Genomic DNA, 25123 nt, shown 5'->3' with positions numbered 1-25123 from the left:
CCAGCAGGTGATGGGCCAAGGCACTGCTTTAGGGTTTGTGGCTGGCCTCGATCCCTTCACAGTAGATCAGAAGCTGATTGGAGGCTTTTCTGGCTGTAACACGCACCTATTGACTATTTCTTAAAATAAATGGGCTGTCAGCCAGATGTGGAAGGAGCCCGAGAACCCAGTAATACATCTTCCTCACTTCTCTACCATTGTCTAAGCTCCTCCAGGTGGGTGACCTGGGAGGGAAACTCTGGGCTCACAAATGAGAATGTTCAGACAGGGGAGGACCTGTCTGAAGTCCCTGTAAGGAAGTGGAAGGGCATTCTGACATCCAGTCCAGGGCCCTCCTACTCGGTCCTTTAGCCCTGACCTCACCCTTTAGCTGGAGAGGTCCAGTAGGTGCCTCTCACCATCCTTGACTATATTTCAAACCCATCCTAGATTTGGTACTTGGTAGTTAAGAGCACAGGTTGCCTGGTTTCTAATCCTGCCCCCACAGCCTCTTCCTGGACCATTTTCTGCCTGTGCAACCTTGGGCCAGTTACTTAACCTCTCTCAGCTTCAGTGGCCTCCTCTGAATATTGGAGGGAACAACAGTCATAGCTGGGAACACATGTATGGGCTGGGCACCTTTCTAAGGGCCTCACCTATACTAACTCTTTAGTTCTTTTAAACAGTCTTAGAAGGTGGTGTTACCATTAGCCCCATTTTATAGATGAGCAAACTCAAGTGGAATCTTGCCCAAGGTTACAAAAGAACTAATAAGGAGCAGAGCTGGGGTTTGAATCCAGTAGTCTGCTCCCAGAGCCGGTGCACTTAACCTCTAGGTTCATCCTCTCAATGTCAACAACAGCAATAATACTAATTTCTACAATGTAGAATTATTTTGATGATTAAATGAGACAAGGCATAAAACACGTAGAAGAGTGCCTGGCAAATAGAGCTCAGCAGAGCTCCAGCCATCGTATGTGGATTTACCCACTCGGCGAGTATGCCCAGAGGTGCCCCCTAACTACCACGCCATGCTGCACCCTTTTACAAAGATGTAATGTCCCCTGGCACCCCACTCCAGTACTCTTGCCTGGAAAATCCCATGGACAGAGGAGCCTGGTAGGCTGCAGTCCATGGGGTCTCGAAGAGTCAGACACGACTGAGCGACTTCACTTTCACTTTTCACTCTCATGCATTGGAGAAGGAAATGGCAACCCACTCCAGTATTCTTGCCTGGAGAATCCCAGGGACAGAGGAGCCTGGTGGGCTGCTGTCTATGGGGTCGCACAGAGTCGGACACGACTGAAGTGACTTAGCATTAGCATTAGCAATGTCCCCTAGTCTGGAAGGTCGCCTCCAGGGAACTCTATGCTTTCTGTGTTTCTTAACCCATTCCACTTTCTATTTAGGAATCATATAGTTTATGTGTAAACCAATTCTTGAGAAGGAAGACATTCCCAACCATTATGTTGGGGAAGTATCTTCTGCCTTAGCAGCCTGGAGGTGGGCAAACGTGATGAGAATACTGTCAGCCTTGAGTTGGGGGGAGACTGGTAAACTTCCAAGTTTCAGTCCAGCCATGGGACACCATGGTTCTGACACAGTGGGAGGCAAGATTACATTTTCAATATTCTCCAGCCAGCTTGGGTGGGCAGATACCATAACCAGGAGTGGAAGTATGGCGGGTTTCCATCAACAATCCAGTCTCCTGGTGGTCTTCTCCATTACCATACACCATACCAGTGTTCTCCAAGGACCCATCCTGAACTGAGATGGACAATTGGGCTTTTCTCCATCTGCTACCTATGATTATATAGGTCCCAAGCCGACTTTCAAAGCACTGATTTGTCATATGGGCTTCTCAGATAAGAGATGCAGATAATCATGCTGGAGAGACAGAAGTTCACCCTCCTCCAGTGACAGCACCCAGGTTCGTCTCTGAACTCGCATCGCTAAACCTCTCCTGCTGTAGCAGCAAAGCCTCTGGAGGTCTGTAAGAAGGCGGCTTGCCCTCCACCAGGCACCCCAGACTGTTGAAGTCTGGGCTTCTTATGTCGGATTATATTGTTTTCCTGTCTCCATCCTTGCTGCTCACCTGTCACCTGTCACGTCTCCTAACATCAGTTTGCCTGGCTCCGGAAGTCTCTCTCCCCCTTCTTATTTTGCTGTTTTCAATCTGCTGGCAGCTGGGAAGCCAGACCACTGAGCTCATTGAAACTGTGTGCCAGTGAGGACCTGGCCTGCCAGACCTGGTGCCCCAGGGGCTCTAGGGACAGCCTTTGGGCCCACCTTTAGGCAACTTACAGCCAGATTGTCAGGGCTGAGCTTGCCTGATGGCACGTTTCGGGTGGGCGGGACATCACTGCGAGGCTGAGTGCTGGCTTGGGGGAGGGCTGGTGTGATCATAAGCTGTGGACACGTGCTTGGACAAGGTGCTCCTGGCATCATAATGCTGTCTTTGAAAGCGGGGAGTGCCCACCGTGACAGTTCTGGCCCAGGAGCTGCTGAGGTGTGAGCAGGGGTGGGGTGGGGTGTGGGGGGGTGGTGGGGGGAGTTATGCATTTCGTGCATCTTAGATTCATTATTACCTCCCCTTCAAGGCTGTCAGTGGGCCCCTTGGGGCACAGACAGTGTCTGGTTCTTAAGAAAACGTTAATTTTAAATCAAAAAGTTAATTTTGAACAAAAAGTAATACATGCATGTGGTTAAATATTCAAACCATACAGAAAAATATAAAATGAAAAATAGTTGTCCTTTCCCCAACCTCAGCCCTCCCACCCATAATCCTCACCGCAAAGTTAACCATGTCTTGTGTATACTTTCGGTAACATTTTTATGTGTCCGTCAGCAGATAGATTTATCTATTTTTTACTAAGTGTAAGTAAGTGCTAGTCACTCAGTCATGTCTGACTCTTTGCGACCCCATGGACTGCAGCCTACCAGGCTCCTCTGTCCATGAGATTTTCCAGGCAAGGTTACTGGAGTGGGTTGCCATTTCCTTCTCCAAGGGATCTTCCCAACCCAGGGATTGAATCCGGGTCTCCTGCACTGCAGGCAGATTCTTTAGTGACTGAGCTACAAGGGAAGCCCTTGGATTGTCTCCATCCCTCCCTTCCCATTAAATGTGAATCTTGGTGTACTTTCCTGTGTATTTTCATAGGTAAAGTCCTAGAAGTAGAATTTCAGGTCAAAAAGAAGGTGTGTTTTATATTTTGCAATTCAACTACTGAAGCAAGTGCAGGGACAAGGGTGGTAAAGGCATAGACTCGCATTAGATGGCCTCGGTTTGCCTCCAAACACCACCATCTTATCTTCAAACTGGGGGTTATCAAAGTTTGTATCTCCCTGAGTGGGAGTGTGACACATTAAGTTTGCATACAAACACTTTGAATGGTGCCTGGCACTTGATAAGAGCTGAATAAGCAATCACTGTTATTGTTGTGGGTATTATTATCATTATTGTCTCCCCCAGGTCCTCTGGTGCTAGAACTCAATACGTGAATGAATGATAATACATGAATGAATGAGTGGACAAATGAGTGAGTGAAGACCTAAGCTTGCCCACAGTGGCCCTTATCGTGCTCTTGCTGTAAATAATGGCTTCCATCTGTCCCTGGAGCAGCGCGTGTCCTGGCAGGGATGCTCAGAGCCATGAGCATGGCAGAGCCGCTCTGCAGCCTTGCTCATTAGAACCCTGCCTTTGTAAGTTTATTACATTGGATCAACAGTTGCTAGTGGAGGAAGATCATGTCATAAATGTACATGGAAATATTGACTGAGCCCCAGTGTCTGCTCTAAAATGCCAGGCAGATGAAATTCAAACATTCCCTTGCAATTAAAACACAGTCCTTGGAGTCTGAAAGTTCCCAGTGATTCCAGGGCAGTAGACAGAGTCTGTTGGAATGAAAGAAGGGGGAGGGTTGAAGCTGTGAAGTAAACAGAGCCTTATGAATGAATTCTCCGAGTTGTCTTCATGCTCACAAATCCAGATTAGATCTTTAGCCCCGGCAATGAGAGGAGGGTCAGTCAGAAATTGTCAAAAGTGGGGATTCAGTAATTTGGGGAAAAGAAATTGAGGGTTATTATTTCTCAGTAAATAGCATCACCTAAACTAATGGCTAATAAACCTGTCGTTAGGAGATGGCCAGGTCTGCCTTAATGACTGGATGGGCCCATCTGCAATTAGCCTGTCCACTCTGTGTGGGACACGACTGAAGTGACTTAGGACACATGCTGTGTGCTGCCTCACGGCAGCCTTTCCCCCTCTAGGTTGAATGCTCCCTGTCTGCGCTCCCGGCTCAACATCCTTTGCCTGTGGCAGGTCCGAACAAAGGGAGGCTCCAGAGCAGGGAGCAACCCCCATTCAAACTGTCACACGTTTCAAACGCCGGCTGGAACAAAGATACCTGGTGGTGTATGCACACGTGTAGGCACACACCAGGGTTTGTGTAGCAGGGTTAATCCCCTTTCCAGGTCCTGGCTGCCGGTTTGCTCCTCTCTCCCTCCCCTAAGGTAGCAATTGTTTACTGTCACCGGCTTTGTTGTTGGTTGAAAACCTTCAATTCATCTCACTCAGGGTTGGTTGACTTTTTCCTGTAACGAGCGAGAAAGTGTAAATTTTTAAAGAATTAAGAACATAACTCATGTACAAATATAGAATGAGCACATGTGAAGATTTTATTCAACTCGTAAATTAATGAGTGAACCTATAAAAAGATAAAAGTGGTTCCAAGAACATTTGAGAACAGGGTTTATATCGTCCATGTAGAAAGGCATTTTTTAAAAATGTTGGAATAAAATTGCTAGATTAGATACAGAATTGGTTAATGTCCTATGGGGCAATAAGCCCAAACCTTTGGCGTTGTCTTTTCTACTTGAGAGAAATCTGCACATTCACGTGTAACGTCCCCATTTCTGGGCTCTAATCAAGCAGTAAAGAATCATCAAACACAGGTACATTCTCTTAGAGGTATGATCCCTGGGTATGACAGTTAACAGTGCCCCATGACGTGAAAAGGCTATGATTCCCACCTTTATGACCTTTTCTTTTAAAGTTTTAATAATGTTTCTTAACATGCAGAAGGGTTTCTCATGGTTCTATGACTCTGAGGAAGAGCTTTCTGAGAAAATGTCATAGAAGTGAGAGTGTCTGCAGTTCTGGTTAAATTATTGAACCAAGACAGAATCGGAAGTGTTAGCTTCAGAGCCCTCCCCCGGGGTCAGCCCTCACTGAGTTTCTGTGTGATTCCAAGTTGTCCTTCAGTGTGAGCCTAGAGGATCAGGGGCTGGATGCCGTTTCTTCCGTTTCTCTGGAAGAAACGGCCACAGAGGGTGTGCCAGGAACAGGGCAGGGGACTGAGATGAGATTGCTAGAAAACAGAGCAAAGGGAAGAACAGTCTGACCTGGGCAGTTCGGGCCAGGGAGGAGAGGGCACCAGGTAATGGAGAGTTAGGAGGGGTTTGGGGACTGACTGGGCTCAAGGGAGGAAGGGTGTCTGGGAAGCCAGCGTGGCTGGGAGGTTGGGGCTGTCACCCATGAAAAAAGATGGCAGGAGGTTCCGACGGCCCCAGGGAGCTGGTTGTGGTCATGCCGCAGGTCTCAGGAGTCACCTCCTGCAGGGCTTTCCCTCCATCCCCTGACCCGTTCTGCCCTGCCTGGTGGCTACCTCTTTGGTAGTTACCTGGACACCCAGGCTGGGCTCTTGTCCTTAAAAGGCCTGGCAGGTGATGAAACTGGTGGAGTGGTGGTATGGGATGGTTCAGATAGGACTCGAGAGCTTCGAGAATGAGAAAGGTTGAAAATTGGCCATGGGGGCAAAACGTGGTCTTTGGATACATTTTCTTTGGCCCTCAGTGTATATTTTACAAACTGGAGTTGAGTCAACATTCACATAGACAGGAGATTCCCAAATGAAATGAATCCAGAGTTCCAACTTCTGAAAACTAGCCACCACTGAGTAGAAGCTGTTCTCCAAGCCAGGTGCCTAGTCGCCCGTGGGAACATTTGACGAGGTGGCCTTGGCAATAAAGTGCAGGTTGACAGCCCTCATCTCCTGCCGTAAGATCCTTTCCTGAAGACAGGAAAACAAGACTGGTGCTTACCTTCCTTTCACCAGGATTTAATCCAGGGGCTCCAGGGCGCCTGATACTGTGGGCAGGAGTGCTGCGGCGAGGTGGGCATCTCGATAGCAGCTGGCACCAGCCTCCACTTCCATCAACATGGGCTAAAACGAGGCCTCTGAGCTGTAGAATGTTAAAACAGAAAAAAAATCCCCAGAGGCTATCTGTTCCCACTACTTGAGTGTTCTGATAGGAAAACGAAGGCCCAGAGAGGTGGTCAAACTTACCTAAGGTCACACACACACAAGTCACCATTGCCTCTGCCTGGGGTGTTCAGACTTCCTGAGCATTAACAGTCCCCTGGTGGATATGATTGCCAGTTTGCAAAGGACTTAGCTTTCTCTGGTCATCTCTGCTATGTTCCTTATAGCTTGGACTTTATGGTGGAGACTCCCTGCCTCTGGGGAGAACCTCCAACCCAGGGCTGTCTAGGCAGCCAGACCCTTTCTGGCCATGGAGCCCTCACCAGCCTCTTGCTCCCATCTCATTCACAATAACTCATGGCTTCTCAGTGGCTCACTTTCTTCTTTTTCTTGCTCACACTCACATTTGGGCAGATAGAGGGGGAGTTTGGTTGGTGCCCTGTGGTATTCAAAGTGAAGGCTTTGCGTACTGTCAGGGTAATGAATTCTGTAAGGGTTTGAAGTGAGGGGCTGGGAGGATCTCCATGTCATGTGTCTGGGAGTGACAACCCCCAGTGGTTAATTACTGCCACACGATGAGAATGGAGCTGGTAGCAAAATGAGATAAGTTCATTATGAGCTAAATTTGAAGTTAATTGGATTCACATTTCCCCCCATTAGTGTACGTAGAGAGAGCCTACATAGAAATGGGCCATATATGAAAAAGAAAAAGTTGCATCCAAGCAAAAAACAGATAAATGAGGCCTGGTTATCTTGTGGCTTTCACGGTGAAGGGCTTTCTGAGACGTTGGTGAGATGGGAACCAAAGTTCCTTTCAGATGGTAGAACCAATGTCTTTTGATTAATTTTCACCTTGGCAGGTATTTTCTAAGCACCTACTGTGTGCCCTGCAAGTGCAGGGGAGGGAGGGTGGGAGCAGCTCTTGCAATCTGGGGACCCCCAGTTTAGGGATGGGGAAAGAACAAGTGCCCTGTGTCTTGGGGGAGTGTGGGGGATCTGGTGCCAGAATGCCTGGGTGTGGCCGTGCCTCTCTCACTAGCTGTGAGACCCCGGGCAGGTGCCTAACCTCTTGTGTTTTAGTGCCACATCTGTAGAATGGGAATAATATTATTGGACCTATGGAGTGAGGATTAAATGAGTTAATATCTATAAAACACAGTGAACAGTGTTCAGAACTCTGCCTAGTGTTAGAACAGGGCCTAAAATACAGTAAGTGCTGCAAAAATGTTAGCGATCATGATCATCAGCTGTATGACCTTGGGCACATACATCAGCTGCTTGGAGTCTTCATCTCTTCATCTGTAGAATGGGGATGATAACAGCACCCACCTTCTGGGGTTGTTGACTGAGATAAGCCATGTGGAGTACTGGCCCAAAGCCTGGCTCATGGGAACCTTGATCAGATCAGATCAGATCAGTCGCTCAGTCGTGTCCGACTCTTTGCGACCCCATGAATCGCAGCACGCCAGGCCTCCCTGTCCATCACCAACTCCCGGAGTTCAGTGATGCCATCCAGCCATCTCATCCTCTGTCGTCCCCTTCTCCTCTTGCCCCCAATCCCTCCCAGCATCAGAGTCTTTTCCAATGAGTCAATTCTTCGCATGAGGTGGCCAAAGTACTGGAGTTTCAGCTTTAGCATCATTCCTTCCAAAGAAATCCCAGGGCTGATCTCCTTCAGAATGGACTGGTTGGATCTCCTTGCAGTCCAAGGGACTCTCAAGAGTCTTCTCCAACACCACAGTTCAAAAGCATCAATTCTTCGGCGCTCAGCCTTCTTCACAGTCCAACTCTCACATCCATACATGACCACAGGAAAAACCATAGCCTTGACTAGATGGACCTTTGTCGGAAAAGTAATGTCTCTGCTTTTGAATATGCTATCTAGGTTGGTCATAACTTTCCTTTCAAGGAGTAAGCGTCTTTTAATTTCATGGCTGCAGTCACCATCTGTAGTGATTTTGGAGCCCAGAAAAATAAAGTCTGACACTGTTTCCAATGTTTCCCCATCTATTTCCCATGAAGTGATGGGACCGGATGCCATGATCTTCGTTTTCTGAATGTTGAGCTTTAAGCCAACTTTTTCACTCTCCACTTTTACTTTCATCAAGAGGCTTTTGAGTTCCTCTTCACTTTCTGCCATAAGGGTGGTGTCATCTGCATGTCTGAGGTTATTGATATTTCTTCCGGCAATCTAGATTCCAGCTTGTGTTTCTTCCAGTCCAGTATTTCTCATGATGTACTCTGCATATAAGTTAAATAAGCAGGGTGACAATATTCAGCCTTGACGTACTCCTTTTCCTGTTTGGAACCAGTCGTTGTTCCATGTCCAGTTATAACTGTTGCTTCCTGACCTGCGCACAGATTTCTCAAGAGGCAGCTCAGGTGGTCTGGAATTCTCATCTCATTCAGAATTTTCCACAGTTTATTGTTATCCACATAGTCAAAGTCTTTGGCATAGTCAATAAAGCAGAAATAGATGTTTTTCTGGAACGCTCTTGCTTTTTCCTTGAAGGAAGCTGTTATTCTATTTGTTGACCAGTCACCCAACAAATAACAGTTTTATGTTGCTGAGTTTTGCCCATTTTTCTATGAGATTTTTGGTCTTTTCCCTTTGATTCTTATGAGATTTTGATTCTTATGAGATTTTAATATATAGGGATAGTAGCCATTTATCTATGGTATGTGCTGCAAATAATTTCCTCCAGTCCACCATTTATCATTTGACTTTGCTTATATTGTTCTGGGCTTCCCTGGTGGCTCAGCGGTAAAGATTCTGCCTGCAGTGCAGGTAGCGGCAGGAGACATGGGTTCAATCCCTGGGTTGGGAAGATCCCCTGGAGGAGGGCGTGGCAACCCACTCCAGTATTCTTGCCTGGGAAATCCCATGGACAGAGGAGCCTGGCGGGCCACGCCCATAGGGTCACAAAGAGTTGGACATGAGTGAAGCAACTTGGCACACACATATTGTTTTTTACCAGGCAAGAGGTTTTTGGTCTATTTTATTAAGTAATTCAATTTATTAATCTTTTCTTTTGTTGTATATTTTTTCCATAAAGACAAATTTATTTGGTTTAAGAAACAGTTTAATATTATGTCCTTCCTACATTTTTGGTGTCAAATGACTTTTTCTTTTTCAAGATGATGGTGATGATAGATGGCAATAATAAAACATAACAGTACTATTGAGATATAATTCACATACCATAAAATTCACCCATATAAGGTATACAATTCAATGGTTTTTAGCACACTCACAAAGTCATGCAACCATCACCACGACCAATTTTAGAACATTGTATCATCCCCCCAGAAAGACCTCATATCCATTAGCAGTTACTCTCTTTCCCCCTATTCCCCACTCCCAGCCTAAGGCAACCAGTAATCTACTTTTTCTCTTTATAGATTTGCCTATTCTGTACATTTTATATTAATAGAATCATACAGTATGTAGTCATTTGTGATGGGCTTCTTTCAAGTTCACCCATGTTGTAGCGTGTATCAGTACTTCATTCCTTTTTATTGCTAAGTATTATGTTGTATGAATATACACCGTTTTCGGTATCCATTCATCAGCTGATGGATATCTGAATTGTTTCTACTCTTTTGGCTATTATGAATAATGTCTTTTTTTTTTTTTTAAACCCCTTTGTGCGGCCCGAGGGCGACGGTGGTGGCGGTGCCCCCAGCTCTCGGTTCTTCGCTCCGCGCCCGCCTCGTCCGGCCTGCCGCTCGCGCTCGGCTCCTCCTATGAATAATGTTGATTGAAGCATACATGTACACATTTTGAGTGGACACGTTTTCATTTCTCTTGGGAAATGCTGTAATGCTATGCTTAACTTTTTGAGGAACCTCTAGACTTTCCTAAAGTGGCTGCCCCATTTTATATTCCCACCCACAGTGTATAAGGGTTCCAATTTTCCACATCTTTTCTAACATTGTCAAAACCTATCTTTTTTATTAGAGACATCCTAGTGGGTGTGACGTGGTATTTCATTGTGGTTTTGATTTGCATTTCCCTGATAGGGAATTGGCCATTTTTGTATATCTTTTTCAGACAAATGTGTTTTCAAGTCCTTTGCCCATTTTTACACTGGGTTGTTTGTCTTTTTATTATTGAGCCATAAGTGTTCTTTAATTTTAGCCAATGCCTTTTCCATAGCTTTTGATATAATCATATCAAATATGTTAATTTAAATATGTTAATGTGAATTTTTGACATATTAATGTGAATTCCCAACCAGTTTTAATACTGAAGCAACCTTGCATCCCTGGAATAAAGCTTACTTGGTCATGGTGTACTATTCTTTATCTATATTGCTTCATCAATGAGATAGTAGACTTTTTTTGCCTACATATTAATAAATTGTGAGACCAGCCATTAGTTTTCATTTTTGAGTGACTTTGTTAAATTTTTATATCAGGATTTTGCCACCTTGGCAAAATGAACATTTTCTTAGCTTTATGTATCCTGGATCAGCTTAATAATAGAAGTGTGTGTTCCTTGAAATTTTAAAAGAACTTTCCAAAGACAAAAACAAATGCCCCCAAAACTACATGGACAAGGTACCTTATTTTTTAAAAATAACTTTAAACAACCTTTTCTGATATGATTGAGCTGTTAACATTTTCTACCTCTTCTTAAATTAATTTTGGTAATTCATGTTTTCCTAGAAAATTGTGCCTGTTGACGAGATTTCCACGTTTGGCAGCATAGAGCATCCATGCATGTTTCTATGTTTTTTAAATGTCATCTTTCCCATATCCCTGGCTGTATCTTCTCATTCCTTATCTTGATGTTTGTGCCTTCTTTTTTGAGTCTTATCCTTGGTTTGTCTATCTCATTGGTCTTTTCAAATAACAACTCTTGGTTGTATTTATTATTTATTATTGTGTGTTTTTATTATTGTGTCTACTCTTCTGGTTCCTAATTCATTATTTTCTGCTTTTCTTTATCGATTCCTTCCTCCTCCTTTCCCTAGGTTCATTTTATTGCTTTTTTATCTAGCTTCTTGAGTTGAGTGCCTTGGCGAGGCACTGCATTTCTGTTTTGGGGATCAGGGTTTAAAGTGTATGTAACAGCAGCAGAAACTGTTGAGGTTCGGATGTGACCGAAAGGACAACCCCTGTTGAAAAAAGAACCAAAGCCCAGGAATTAGGAGAGCTGGACTCCAGTCCCAGCCTTGCCTGAAATGAGGAGAGTGTCGTGGGCAAATCCCTTCCCTTCTCAGGACCCTCTTAGCCATCTGAGGCAGATGGGTGGGGCATGGATCTCCTGGGGCTTGGCTCCAGGACCCCCAGTACAGCAGGTAGCCTCCTACCAGGGTAACGCCTCCATCTTCCAGGAGGCAGATCTGGCCTCCCTCCCCCACTGTGGTCCTTGCTTTCATTCCAACACATATATTACGAAAACTGTGTAGTTGAATTTCTTTCTGCATGATGGAGTAAGGCTGGTGACAGTGTGGCCTAAAGGCAGGGCTCAGCCTACTGTCCCAGCTGAGAAACGGGGGCACAGAAGCCCAGCCCCGCACATGGGCAAGGCAGTAGAATAGAGTGACTAAACCCATGGTCTTTGCCACTGGATTGCTTGGCTTCAAATCCTTACTGTGCAACCTTGGACAAATTACTTGACCTTTCTGTTTCATTATCCTATAAAGTGGGGAATGTATCAGTACCTTACCTCATAGTGTTGTTGAGGGTTAAATGAGTTAATGATTTAAAAGACTGGAAACAGAGCCTGGTGTTTACAATTCCTACATAAGCCTTTGTGGTGTGTTGTCACCAGGAGTGTGAGCCTGGGCCCAGGGCTGGGGTGGTGCTCCACCTGGAGCACTTTCCGGTAGGGAAGCTGACCTGTTAGAACAGCCCCAGCCTGGGCTGTCTCTACACATCTCAGAGTCTGACAGCAGGGCCATCCCTTTCTTTTAGGGGCAACTACCAATTCCTCCCCCAAGGGTGGGGTCTCATCCTCAGAGCTCAACAGGTAACCACTGAACAGTCCCATCTTCCGTGGTCTGGATTGTTGCTCTTACACATGAGCACCTTAGTACATACGTGTGATTATCAATGTTTGGAGAGCTATAGGCCCACTCTTTACCTGAGCGCCGAACCTCAGGGTCCTTTCAGAGTTCTACTGCTTTGGGGTTTTCTTCCACTTGGCCTGGAACCCAGACCATTCGCATTTATTCACGGAGACCTACTAGGTGCTGAGCCCTGTGGTGGAGGTAGGTTTTCTGGATGTTGAATGAGGTGTCACCCCTGCCCTTAGGAGCTGGCAGCCTGCGATGAGGGGAACACGTGCATGCTGGACGTCTGCTCCCAACGGCCGAGGCCTCAACCTCTATGTCCCAGAACAGTGTCTGGTGTCAGGAGGTGCTTCCTGCACCATTACTGAATGAATGATAAGATCTTGGTCCAAAGAGAAAAAAGTCAGTAAGGACCAGACTTGGGTCTGAGGCAGGCAGAGCCCTGCCCACTGTGGGTGGCTGGGAGATGGCTGAGCTGGTCTTGGAAGATGGTGTTGCTGGGCCATGTGCAGAAGGCCCAGCAGAAGCAACGGTGTGTTAACGGAGAAGTTCCAAGCCCTTCTTGAGGATCAGAGAGCAAGGGATGTGGTCAGAGCTCTGGTTTCCTAGGGATCCAACCGAGCCATCCTTGCTTCCTGCTGGTGGAGCCTGGCTGGAGGGGTGGGCGAGTACGTGTGTGTGTGTGTGTGCACACACATGCACACTGGCATCAAGCATCCAGACATGACAACTGTGCAGATGTTGGGGGAACTGTGGACAGGAGCAGCTGGCCGTGGGGATGCTCACCCTGTGATTTGTTGCTTTGACTCCTCAGGCCGCGACCTGGCGAGCACGACCCTCCCTGGGTACCCTCCGCACGTGCCCCCCACCGGACAGGGCAGCTACTCGGCGCCGACGCTGACAGGGATGGTACCTGGTGAGTCTGCTCTGTCTGCGTCTTTGCAGCAGGAGGCATTTGGGGTTCATGGGGGGCATCCCTCCCGACATGGTCCCAGTGACCTCTCTGCTTCTGAGGAGTGAACCTGAAAAAATGAGGCTGAGCTCTGCCTTCTTGGCCTCTTTGTCAACCAGCGGCAGCACCTGGGAGGATGTCGGAGTCAGGGGGTCCTTGACTGTCCCTCAGACGCCCCTCTCTGGCTACACAGGGAGCCTGAATGCAGAGGGGCATGGGACCTGGCTGAAGGTCGGAGAGGGGCCGTGTGCGTGCTAAGTTGCTTCAGTCGTGTCAGACACTTCGCGACTGCCTGGATGGTAGCCCGCTATGCTCCTCTGTCCATGGCATTCTCCAGGCGAGAATACTGGAGTGGGTTGCCATGCAAGAGGAGCTGGGGAGTCGTAAGCTGCCCAGCAAGTAGGAGGCAGAGCCACAATAGAAGCCCTGACTCAGCATGAACCACCCTGAGGCCCAGGCAGGAGGGCCCCTGCCCAAACAGCCCTAAACCCTTCCGGCTTCTTGCCAGCCCACATCACCGACGTGCACACCCTGGGGTCCAGGGTTGATTCTTTGTGGGCAATGTGAACAAAGTGTGGACGTGAAGCCTGGGTGTCCACACCTGCATTCAAGGCCGGTGAAGACAAGCAGGCCGGGCCTGGGGAAGGAAGCCGGGCGGATCAGGGCTCAGGTGGGCCTTCCCCATGCAGTCAGGGCCGGGCACAGGCTCTGAGAAGACCCAGAATTCTAAATTCGCTCCTGGCCTTCCAGGTTATTACGGAGACTATTTAACAAGGTAGGAGGACAGAGCATATTTCATTTAACGGTTTGTTAGCTTGATTTATGACTTTTAAATATGAGACATATGGGAAATGGCCTCCGTGTGTACTCTTGCCCTGGGCCTTGCCAACGCTGGGGAGGCCTGCCAGATCCATGCCTGCAAAGGCTTTGCCTTTTCTGCCTCCAGGAGGGGTCATGGCAGAGCCACCGTGTTCAGGGCAAGAGAGGGAGGCGGCGGGACACACACCCTCCTGCCTGTCTCCACCCCCACTGTCTCCCAGCCTTTAGCAAGTTAGGATTGTCCAGTAACTTCGTGGCTGTGGGTCACTTTGTCAAGTGCAAAGCGCTTGCCTAGGAGCCTTTGGTGTTACAGCCTGTGAGGTGGGCAGGGTCCCCAGGGTCAGAAGGAGGCTAGTGAGACTCAGAAAAGTTAGGGAACTGCCCACAGCTGCAGAGCTTGGAGGTGGGAGGTCTTGAATCCAGGTCTTCTGCCTCCAGTTCAGCACTCCTGCCCTCTGCCACCCTGTGCACCCTCAGTCTGTCGATGCATGCTTCACAGTGATGGCAGAGGGGGAGGTGGCAGCCCCAGGTCCAGTCCTGAGGGCATGTGGGTGGGCGAAGCAGGGCCACTACGGTGGCCCTGCCAGTCCCTGCTGCCAACTCCAAAGAGGCCGAGTTCAGAGCAGCGGCTGAACTTGCCCAAGTTTATCCAGACAGAGGTGCCCTCCAGCCCCTGGGATTCCTCCAATCCTAATTACCAGGCTCGGATACAAACGGCCGGGGGTTTTAGCAGAGCCCCCAGCAGGTACCATTAATGGTGGCAGCAGGAGCCACAGGGCTGCACAAGAGCGCAGCCTAACGAAGCCTACCAGCAGCCACTGGACAGGGGCGGCCACGGAGCCTGCCAGGACTCTGCAGAGAGGGAGGGCACATGGAGAGGGGGAAGGAAGACATGCATTTTGGGCAGGGAAGCCCCACGTCTCTCTCTGCAGCCTCCCTCCCTCCCTTCTGTTTTCCTTCTCTTCCTGCTTTCTCTTCTCACGCAGCCCCAGCACTCATTTAGCACCAGACCTGGTTTTACGGCTGCGACTCCACGCTTAACAAGCAGGTCCTTAGCTCCTGTTCCCCATTGTCCACAGCAGCATCACATCTCTGGGACTCTGTCTCCAACAGGATTTCCAGATGCATTCTTGGATGGTTTCATGGGGGCAGTGCTGGCCCACACTCGTGGTCTTTGCTGGAACTGCCCAGATCTAGCCCACCTTTTAGCACAGCGGGTCCTCTGCCTTACTCGTCTTCCGCACCCCTCATAGCCCATAACACAGAATAGGTCCTTTTATGTGAGTGTCTGGCTAAAGGCAGGAGGGAGGGAAAATTAATACTGCGTATGAGTTTCTTATGGCTGCTATAACAAGTTAGCACAAACTTGGTGACTTAAGACAGTGGGAAAATTTCTCTCACAGTCCTGGAGCCCAGAAGGCTGAAGTCAATATCACTATATGAAACAGTCCTCCCTTCCAACCTGGAAGTGAATCCCAAGGGAAACTGAAATCTTCTGAGCTGTTTTTCCTACCTAGATTCTGGGAAGGGCTTACCTGGTGGCTCAAATAGTAAAGAATCTACTTGTAATGTGGGAGACCTGGGCTTGATCTCTGGGTTGGGACGATCCCCTAGAGGAGGGCATGGCAACCCACTCCAGTATTCTTGCCTGGAGAATCCCCATGGATAGAGGAGCCTGGCGGGCTACAGTCCGTGGGGTTGCAGAGTCAGACACGACTAAGTGACTTAGCACAGCACAGCACAAGTTCTGGGAAACATTTGACTGCCATCTCTTCCATTATAAGAGAGACTTCCGTAGGTGAAGTTTTCTTTTAGAATACATTGAAAAGGGATTATGTCCGGGGTACACTTGGGCAGTTGAATTTTGGGGTCTGGAAAAATAGTATGTTTTTCCATACGAACCATGGTCTTGGTGGCTTAGACTCCTGTTTATTTCGAATTTGGTTCTGCTGTTGGGGTTGTCCATCCTCTCTGATTTCAGGATGTGTTCACATATGCAGATCAGGGCTACTTGGTCTGCTCGAGCATTTGTAGATTCAGTTCCTGTGGCTCTGCCGACCCCACACAGCCCTTGTCTAATTAGTTATGTTGAACAAAGCAAACACGGCACATCACATCAGCTCAGCATGGAAACAGTTTTCAGATTTTATTTTCATCAAGTTCCAGCAAATGCCAAAAGTTTTGCACCAAAGATTCCATAGTATCTTGAGTAGTGTAACTAGTTGATTCCCGCCTGAAGGTATTTGCACAACCTAACGGATATTGACATGGCATTTGAAAAACTCTTAAAAATTCTAGGCTGAGGGAAACATGGGGGCGTTCACTGCCCTTTGGCTTCAGTGAATCTAAGAAGCAAGGTAACTAACTGTCTTTGAGATGAACTCACCTTGCCCCCACACCCCTTACTGGACTCCTCTTTGGGGGTTTCAGGCCAGACTGCCAGGAAATCCTGACCATGTTGTGTTTACCTCCCCTGGGCTGCAGCAGACAAGCAGCTGTTTGACGAAGGCCCTAGAAGGAGCCTGGTGGGCTCTCTGTCCTGGAAGGTCTGCTCACTGTAGATGAGTGTGCATCACCTCTAGATGCCATTCATTGAAATCGCTCAACTGATGGCTTTCTTGAAGAAGTGGGAGGTGATGATGAGGTTGGAGTGGACCCCTGAGGCCGATGAGGTGGTGTGGGCAGGCACCGTGTCCTGGACTCCAGTGGGAGGGATGGAGGCACCTACTTCCCCTCACAGGGGCGATTCCTCTGCTTAGCGCACTCAGCCCGCTCTAGTACTCCCACTGCCACTGGCCCAGACTGCCTGGCTCCCTCTCACTCCCGCGTTTTCAACTAAGGCTTCACCAAACATGTGTTAGTTTCCTCTTGCTGCTATGACAAGTCACTGCAAATTAGCGACTGACTTAAAGCAACAGTAATTTCTCATTTTATGGTTCTGGAGGTTTGGGAATCCAAAAAAATGGGTCTCCCTAGGCTGAAGTCTAGGTGTCAGCGGAGCTGGGTGCCTTCTGGAGGTCACCCAGGGAGAATCGTCTCCTGCCTTCCTCAGCTTGTAAATGCTCCACATCCCTGGCCTGAGTCTTTATCATGCCACCATCTTCCAGGTTCAGAGAAGGCGATGGCACCCCACTCCAGTACTCTTGCCTGGAAAATCCCATGGACGGGGGAGCCTGGTAAGCTGCAGTCCATGCGGTCGCTAAGAGTCGGACACGACTGAGTGACTTCACTTTCACTTTTCACTTTCTTGCATTGGAGAAGGAAATGGCAACCCACTCCAGTGTTCTTGCCTGGAGAATCCCAGGGGCGGGGGAGCCTGGTGGGCTGCCGTCTATGGGGTCGCACAGAGTCAGACACGACTGAAGCGACTTAGCAGCAGCAGTAACATCTTCCAGGTTTGCTCTCTCCTGCTCCCTCTTCCTCTTAGAAAGACCCTTGTGGTTTTAATGGACTCACCTGCTTAATCCAGGATAATCTCCTTATCTTCAGGTCAGCTAATTAGCAACCTTCATTCCCCTTTGCCATACAACCCGAGTGGTCATGAGTTCCAGGGATTAGGGTGCAGATATCTTTGTGGAGGGAAGTGTTATTCGGGGGGGAAGTGTTATTCTGCCCACCACACCATCTAAATCAAGACCCCCATCACACCCTTCTCAAGGCATTCTGTTCTTTTCATTCATTATTTAAGCACATTTGGAGGGATTTAATTTAATTAGTTTATTCCTTCCTTGTCCAGTTCTCCCCAGGTCTATAGAGTACTCGAGGGTTATATAGCACACAAGTCTCGGTCTATCTTGTTCATCTCTGTGTCCCTGCTTCCTGGCAGAGTGCCTGGCTCATAGTAGCACTCAGGCAATGCTGCTGCTAAGTCGCTTCAGTCGTGTCCAATTCTGTGCGACCCCATAGACGGCAGCCTACCAGGCTCCCCCACCCCTGGGATTCTCCAGGCAAGAACACTGGAGTGGGTTGCCATTTCCTTCTCCAATGCATGAAAGTGAAACGTGAAAGTGAAGTCGCTCAGTCGTGTCCGACTCTTTGCGACCCCATGGACTGCAGCCTACCAGGCTCCTCCGCCCATGGGATTTTCCAGGCAAGAGTACTGGAGTGGGGTGCCATTGTCTTCTCCCCAGGCAATAGTAGCTGCCATACAAAAGGCAGTGGGGATGGGGGTGGGGGTGGGGGTGGTTGGGGCTAGGCTGCCTGGGAGAGCTCAGCTCAGTACTGCAACAGTGCAGCCACGGAGGTTGAGCTGCCCTGAGGGCCTGCAGTGGCAGCCACGTGGTGAAGCAAGGATGCTGGTGGTTGAGAGCATGGGCCTGGAGCCAGGCTGCCTGGTTTTGCATCACCCTCCTGCTTCTCACCAGCTGTGTGACTTGGAGCAAGTTATATAACTTCTCTGGATCCTTGTTTCCTCCTCATCTATAAAATGGGGATGATGATAATAAGAATGAGGATTAAATGATGTACAGTTGGCCCTCTGGATCTATGGCTTCAGCATCCATGGATTCAACCAACCATGGATAGAAAATAGTCAGAAAATAGTCCAGAAAATAGCAAAAAGCAAAACTTGAATGTTAGCAACTGTTTACATAGCACTTGCATTGGATTATCAATTTATCAAGAGATGATTTAAAGTATACAGGAGGTTCATGTAGGTTGTATGCAAATATTACATCATATTATATAAGGAACTTGAACATCAGTGGATTGTGATGTCCACGGGGGTCCTGGTCCCTAACCCTGGCAGATACCTAGGGATGACTGTCATATATGTAAAAACTCTTAGAATTTTTCCTGGTACATATTAAGTGCAATGTAAGTGTTATTTATTATTATAATTATTATTTACAATTGCTGTTGCTTATACTGGGGTATGAGCTGGGTGTGGTGGTGAGGAGAGAAGCCTAGCAGGCATGCCTAAAGCTGGCCTTGCCCAGCTGGCATCAAGTCAAGAGCTCTCCAGCAGAGCCCACGTCCCTTGGAGCCCATGGATCAATGGGAGATCCAAGTTAGAAAAGAATCCAGTCACAAGCAAAAGTGCTGCTAAGCAGGAGCAGGGTAGACTCTGAATGCCTGGAAAAAATGGAGAGGCACCTGGGGTTGGTCCAAATGAGAAAGATGTCCTGGTAAAGAGGGCCAGAAGCTGGGCTGTAAGCAGAATATCCTTGGCCATCTGAAGAGGAGTGGGGCAGGGGGTTGAGAGTGGGTCCAGCTCAGCGACTGGAGTGGGTTCATATCGGGTGGAGTATAGCCCAGCCAGCCCAGCTGGGTAAGTGGAGTTGACAGGAAGAGAAGCTGGTTAAGGAAGAGGCCAGTGGGCAACAAGGTTAGGATTTGAACTTGTCAGCTTTTGGAACTCTGCACAGCTACATAGGCATGGCCGAGATCTGTGGATGGGAGTCAGAGGGACACCTTTGTCGGCCTTGTGTAGAGACCTTTCCCCCAAACCAGAACTGAAAGCATGAGAATGGGCAGGCTTGGGAGGGGCTGGCAGAAGCCAGGGAGGACTTGGTGGAGAGGCTAGAGCATCTTGTGAGATTGGATCAGTGCTCCCTTCTCAAGCTCCTCCCTGGCCCAAGCATCAGCATGTTTGCTTAGGGAATGAATAGCCTTTGTTTTTAGCTCTTATGACCTCTTCACCAGAGCTTCTGTGGGTCCTGTGGCCTGGGCACTTTCTAAGCTCCCTCCTTACCTTTCCAAGGCAGTCCTGGAACTCCACGCACACCTGTTGCTTGTCCCTGACTCTTTGCTGCCCTCTAGTGGCCTCCAGTCACTCTGCCACACCAGGAACATAGACCCTGGGGAACAGCAGACACAGCCAGGATGAAATGGCAGGTAGCCCTTCATTTGTCCTTTCATTCATTCTCAGATATTTCCTGGGAAACACCGGGTGCTGGCTCTGGGCTAGGTGTGATGTTACAGACACAACCCCTGCCCTCAGGGAGCTCACAGTCTAGTTGGTGAGTTGTTGTTTAGTTGCTAAATTGTGTCCAGCTCTTTTGTGACTCCGTGGACCATAGCCCGCCAGGCTTCTCTGTCCATGGCATTTCCCAGGCAAGAATACTAGAGTGGGTTACCAATTCCTTCTCCAAGGGATCTTCCTGACCCAGGGATAGAACCTGCATCTCCTGCATTGGCAGGCGATTCTTTACCACTGAGCCACCAGGGAAGCAAAATATAAGAAGCGACTTTACTTCTGGCAGCCTGATGAAGTTGTGAGATGTTGTTGTTGTTTAGTTGCTAAGTTGTGTCCAGCTCTTTGCAACCCCATGGGCTGCAGCCCAACAGGCTCACTGATCATTCCCGCAAGCTATGTTTAGAGCTAAAATCTAGGAATGTGCTGAGGAAATGCAGGAGAGAGGCTGCTAGGTCTGCTGGGGGCGCTGGGGCAGGTGGGAGAAATCAGGGAAGGCTTCCTGGAGAAGGTCATCTGAGCTTCACCTTGAAGGGTAGTTTGCCAGTCTGAGAAGTTGGAGGGGCATTGCTGCGTAAGGGACTGTGTGTAAGAAGAGCCAGAGCCTCAATTCCTAGAAATCTCTGGGATGTGAAGAGCTGCAAACAGCAGCCTTGACAGATGGCAGGCTTGTCCCAGGCAGATCTGAATGTGAGTTGGAGGGGAGGCTCCTGTGCCTTCAAGGCATGGAGAATGAGGGGTCTGGAGTGGCCTGATCTGAGCAGTGCCTGTGACTAAAGCCCCATGTGAACCCTGCATAGAAGTAATGCTGGGACTGGGGAGAAACTCCATGTGGGTTTGTGAGTGCTTTGCCACATTGGGGAAGAACAGAGTTGCAGAAGCAAAGGCTCAGAGATGAAAAGCATGCTGGTGCACGAAGGTCCAACTGGAATCCAGGAGGCCTGGGTTTTGATTCTAGCTGTCAGACCCTCACGGTGTGACCTTAGAATGCGGCCTCCGGATTTTCTACTCTCTCAAAGCAGGAGGTAGGGGGCAAGGAGATTGAATTAGATGCTCCATAGGGGGCTTTCTGGTCCTGCCACACAAGGGCTTCTAAATCTGCTGATATCACCCCTCTGCTGAACTGGAGGGCTCCTGAGCCAGCCACCACTGTTCCACGTGGGCAGCAATTTCCCTTCAGGTCTGGGGCTGGGACATGCTAAGGCAATGGCCTTAGGCTTTCAGGTGTAATCAGGTAAATCACTTCCAAGGGGTGGAGTTGAAGGAGAAGGGAGCCTCGAGCTGTGCTAATCCCTTACGGCTGTCACTGTGTCCTCTAACCCTGCTGTGACAGGCGAGGATGGCCCTCAGGGGCTCCACACCTGGAATGAGTGCTTCGCTGGGGGCAGGAAGAGTGAATATCAAGGTTCTGAGACATGCTTTACTTGTGTACATATCAGAATCCTTCCAAAATCCAGACTGAGTCGACCAGGGCCATCTTCATTTCTTCCTTTGATCCACTGGCATCTACAGCCCCTGTCTCCAAAACTTCATCAGCTATTGGCCCTCAGCTGGACGGGCCGCCACCGCTAAGCCTGTGGGTCACTCCATCCAGGACTCTTCTCCCCAGAGAACTTTTGGCAATGCCCAGAGCTTCTGGGGGGCAGGGAGAGCAGTGGGGCTCTGCCCTCTCAAAGGAAAATGCTTTTGAGTGAAGTCAAACTGCCTCTGCCGCTAAGTTAATTTCAGCAACAAACCTCGCCCCCAGCCGCATGGTGCTTCAGTCTATAAGAGAGCCACACCTGTCACCCCCAGTGGCAATTTGAAGGCACCTTTGAGGTTGGAATGTTTATCCCCATTTCAGAGGTAAGCGAGCTGAGCTCAGAGAGGTGCCGTGGCCAGCCAGGCTGCACAGCCAGTCACGGGGAGCAGCTGGGCCCGACGCCTAGAATTCTGGTCCCGACTTCACCCAGCCCCTAGTGCCCGTGGAAAGTGGGCCCGGGGAAAGGCTTTGGTTTCCTTGGCGCTCCCTTAGGGGTGTGGATGGCCTTCCTGACCCAGAGGTCTTTTACGGGCCTGAAGAAGGCTTTCCCAAGCGGGGACACCGGGCAACCACACTTCAGAGTCTGGTACATTTCCTTCTACTCCTATCTTCACCTGCCCACATGCCGCCCATGCTCCTGGGCCCCAGTCGGGTGCGCTCTCTAAGAGGATGCCTACACCCCACCTGCTCCAGGGGCACATCTCTCCCCTGAGCACTGCCAGGGCACTGCCCAGCTTCTGCCTCGCCCACGGCTGGAGTGACTGGGCTCGCCCAGCTCCTGGATGCTCCACTGGAATCCTCCCACTATCCAGTCCCTGCACACAGTAGGCGCCCCACAGATATGAGGGGGTGGAGAATTTGTCTGAATCGGGCACATGCCCCTCCCGATCTTGTCCAGCCTGGGCTTGGGGCCCGACTGTGTAATTAAACAGAGCTTCGGCTCAACTTACACGCCCCAGCTTGCTCTTCCAATATTTGCTCTGGCTCCTTGCTGGAAGACGCTGAGACAATGGCCCTTGTTACCCTCTGTTTGAGTTATTTATTTTTTTCACTTTTCCCTCCTTCCCCTCTCGGGGGACTCGCCTCTCGCCCTCATCCCTCATGTTTTCCCTTTCACTTGACTGTCACTCTCATTGTCCTCCTGGGGCCAGGAACGCAGGGTGACAGGCAAGGGGAGCCCAACCGGGCTGGGGAGGCTGGAAATATAGTCATTAATGGGACCTGAGAAGCCCAGATGTCCTCCCTGAATGCGGGTAATTTGTTTTTAATGAAAAACCACGCGGTGACCCTGAACAAATGAATTTTCTTTATAAGGAGTCTATGTGCAACGGCACAAATAAAGGATCTGAATCAGGAAGACTTAGATCCAGAGCTGAGAGAAAGAGAGAGGGAAGGAGTGGGAAGGAGAGCAAGGGACATAAAGGAGGAGGGGAAGGGAATGTTCAGATGACGACTGTGTTATCACGTCCTTTTGTCTGAAGCTCAGTCCCGGGTCATGCGTGCCTTGGGCATTGTCCTGCCAAAGCAGGATGCGTGACAGTTGTGACCATTTCGAGGTCTTGTTCACAACAATGCAAAGAATATGAACCACCATCTGGACAGATGTTTACAAAGTGCAGTTCTTGTGTGTGATCTCAGCAGGTCCCCTCCATAGCATCAGGAAGGCACGGTTTTTAGCCCCATTTCACAGAGATGAAAACTGAGGCTGAGGAATGGTGATTTGCCTAAGGTCACACAGCTAGCCAGTGGTTGGGTCCAGATGACAAGCGAAGGGCTTTGCCAGTTTGGAGTTTGACTGTTAGAAGCACAGCGCTCCCTCTGCAGGACCCAAGAGAAGGGGGCCACTCTGAGATAAGGGGAGGTCCTGGGTCTGCACTGAGAAGTCTTGGATTGAAGGAAAGCCCCATGGCCCCAGAACTTTGTGACTCTGCAGATTTTCTGAGTACTTTTCAGGGCGGGAGGAGGGGGCATTCCTGGAAAGAGAACTCCCCGGAAAGGAGCCAGAGTCACTTGCAGAAGTGGCTGCAGGGGGATTGGAATCTGGAGAGCAGCCGTGTCCCACCACCCACCACCCAGGACCCTTGGGGGGCGTCCAGAGCAGGTGCCTGGGGCAGCAACAGAGGTGCTGGTTCAGCAGAAGCCCCAGCCGAGGGCCCACCAGCACGTGCAGCACTGCAGGCAGCTAGCAGGGATCTAGGGTGGGCTGTGTCTGTGTGATGTGAGGAGGCCTCCTCTAACACGTGCCTTGCAGAGGGCTGGGGTGGCCTTTATACACTCTGTAGCTACTTCTCCCTTCGCCAGGGATGGACTGGCCAGACTGACCTTAGAAACCAGCCCAGGAGTATGAAGATGAGGTCAAAGAAAGGACTTGCTCAAGGTCACACAGCCAGTCAGAGGCCTTTTTTTTTTTTTTTCCTGTAGCCACAGCCTGTCCTTTTGTCCCCACTGGGCTAGGGGGACATAACCCCCCACACCCTCTACGTCTTCAAAGCGACAAAAAAAGAAGCATTTTGTCCCGACTTCATGCAGGCCCAGCCTTCCTGGGGTGGTCCCTGGCTGACCTGGCTTCTAGAACAACTTGAAGCACAGCTCCCCCACCCATCCACCCACCCCAGCCTTGTCCTGTCCCTCTTGAGCATGGACCCTCCCCAGGCCCTACCTGGTCAGCTACAGGAGCATCTCCTGGATGCAGGCCGAGCTGTCCCCAAGTTGGTCAGAGCTTCAGCCTGAGACCTTGGTGAGGCCTCACTCCTCCTGCCCTCAGTCTTTCCCCCAGAGTCAGGCGCCTGGACAAAAAGAAATGATTGTTGTTTTTTTTTTTTCCTGCATTTGGCTGCCCTCTGGAAGTTGTGACCCAATTAGAAAATTAGACAAATTGAAAAATCTGGCCACTACCCTAGCTGAGTTTATAGTCTCAGCTCACATTTAGGTCTCTGCCTCCCAAACACCCTCTCGGAGAGCCCGACCGCCCAGGCTTCCTTGGCCACCTGGAGCAGATTCCGTGCCACTCTCCTCTGTAATTGACAATTTATTCCTCACTGACTTCCAAAATGGACTTGAGGCAGCTTCTTGATCTTTCAGTAACATCAGCCCGAACCTGAAATCCCTGTATAAAATCGGAGGACTGAGAGTAGGTCACAGACAGAGGCCTGGGAGGGAACCAGCTGGCCCCTCCCACGAGTGGACTGGTTTTTAACGGGGTCTCACCATCCAGCTTCGTGCCCGCCCTGCCCTGTGGCTGGAGCTACTCAAACTGCGCTGCTGAGAGTGGGGAGCTCACTTTCTTGGAAAAGGCTTCTGTCTGGATGCATTCCGGAGCGTGCTTCCAAAAACGTACTTTTAATCAAAAAGAAGATCATCAGAAAAACTAGGACAAATTGTGATTCTAGCAGTGGACAGTTGTAAATGCCAGGAGGGGTTGCCAGTTGGCAAATAAACTCTGGTGAGGTCTTGGATTAATTATACCACCAGTGAGCTGATGCGGTGGGGTCTTTCTTAACTGTCCTCATTTCTAGAATTAGTTCTGGTCTTCCTCCCTCCCTTCCTTCCTTCTCTCCCTTCCTCCCTAACCTTCTCCCTTCCCTTGTTCTCGCCTCTCTTTCCTTCCTGCCTTCCTCCTTCCTTCACTCATTCATTCATCAGACAGTCCCT

At 49.3% G+C, this 25123-nt stretch overlaps 1 protein-coding gene across 3 annotated transcripts in view; it reads left to right on the top strand.

The window, feature by feature from the left end:
* PAX5 (paired box 5) overlaps positions 1-25123 on the top strand; it is a 182106-nt gene that overhangs the window by 130062 nt on the left and 26921 nt on the right. For all 3 annotated transcript variants that reach the window (XM_005210162.5, XM_059889473.1, XM_059889475.1), the window contains exon 8: positions 13080-13181. In XM_005210162.5, coding sequence (XP_005210219.1) covers positions 13080-13181 — 102 coding nt within the window. The remainder of the gene's footprint in view (positions 1-13079; positions 13182-25123) is intronic.

The sequence above is a fragment of the Bos taurus genome, chromosome 8 (genome assembly GCF_002263795.3).
Source record: "Bos taurus isolate L1 Dominette 01449 registration number 42190680 breed Hereford chromosome 8, ARS-UCD2.0, whole genome shotgun sequence".
In the NCBI taxonomy this organism is placed as follows: domain Eukaryota; kingdom Metazoa; phylum Chordata; class Mammalia; order Artiodactyla; family Bovidae; genus Bos; species Bos taurus.
Note: the sequence above shows the minus strand (reverse complement) of the source record. Positions and strands in the feature narration are given on the sequence as shown.